Genomic DNA, 211 nt, shown 5'->3' with positions numbered 1-211 from the left:
CTGATAGATCAGGGGATGCTGTTTTGAGTCTTGACCTTGGTCTATTGGTACTCGTTGCTTGGTTTTCTTTGGGTTTCTCATGACTAGAATTCGACTTCTGTAAGGCTTGAGGTTCTTCGTCAATATTGTCAATAAGTTGTTTGGCTTTCTTTAGACTTTCTTCAGATACTGTTAGTTTCTTGCCACTTGCTGATGCAAATCCTTGTATTGC

General features: G+C 39.8%; 1 protein-coding gene across 1 annotated transcript; it reads right to left on the bottom strand.

Annotated features, from left to right (window-relative positions):
• Window positions 1-6: 6 nt before the first annotated feature.
• Window positions 7-205, bottom strand: LOC113473862 (the record flags this gene model as incomplete). The annotated part of the gene is made up of 1 exon (XM_026833301.1): window positions 7-205. A coding segment is annotated over one exon (199 nt), but the record flags the coding sequence as incomplete, so codon positions are not given.
• Window positions 206-211: the final 6 nt, after the last annotated feature.

The sequence above is a fragment of the Diaphorina citri genome, unplaced genomic scaffold (genome assembly GCF_000475195.1).
Source record: "Diaphorina citri unplaced genomic scaffold, Diaci psyllid genome assembly version 1.1 scaffold155550, whole genome shotgun sequence".
NCBI classification, from domain to species: Eukaryota; Metazoa; Arthropoda; class Insecta; order Hemiptera; family Psyllidae; genus Diaphorina; species Diaphorina citri.
Note: the sequence above shows the minus strand (reverse complement) of the source record. Positions and strands in the feature narration are given on the sequence as shown.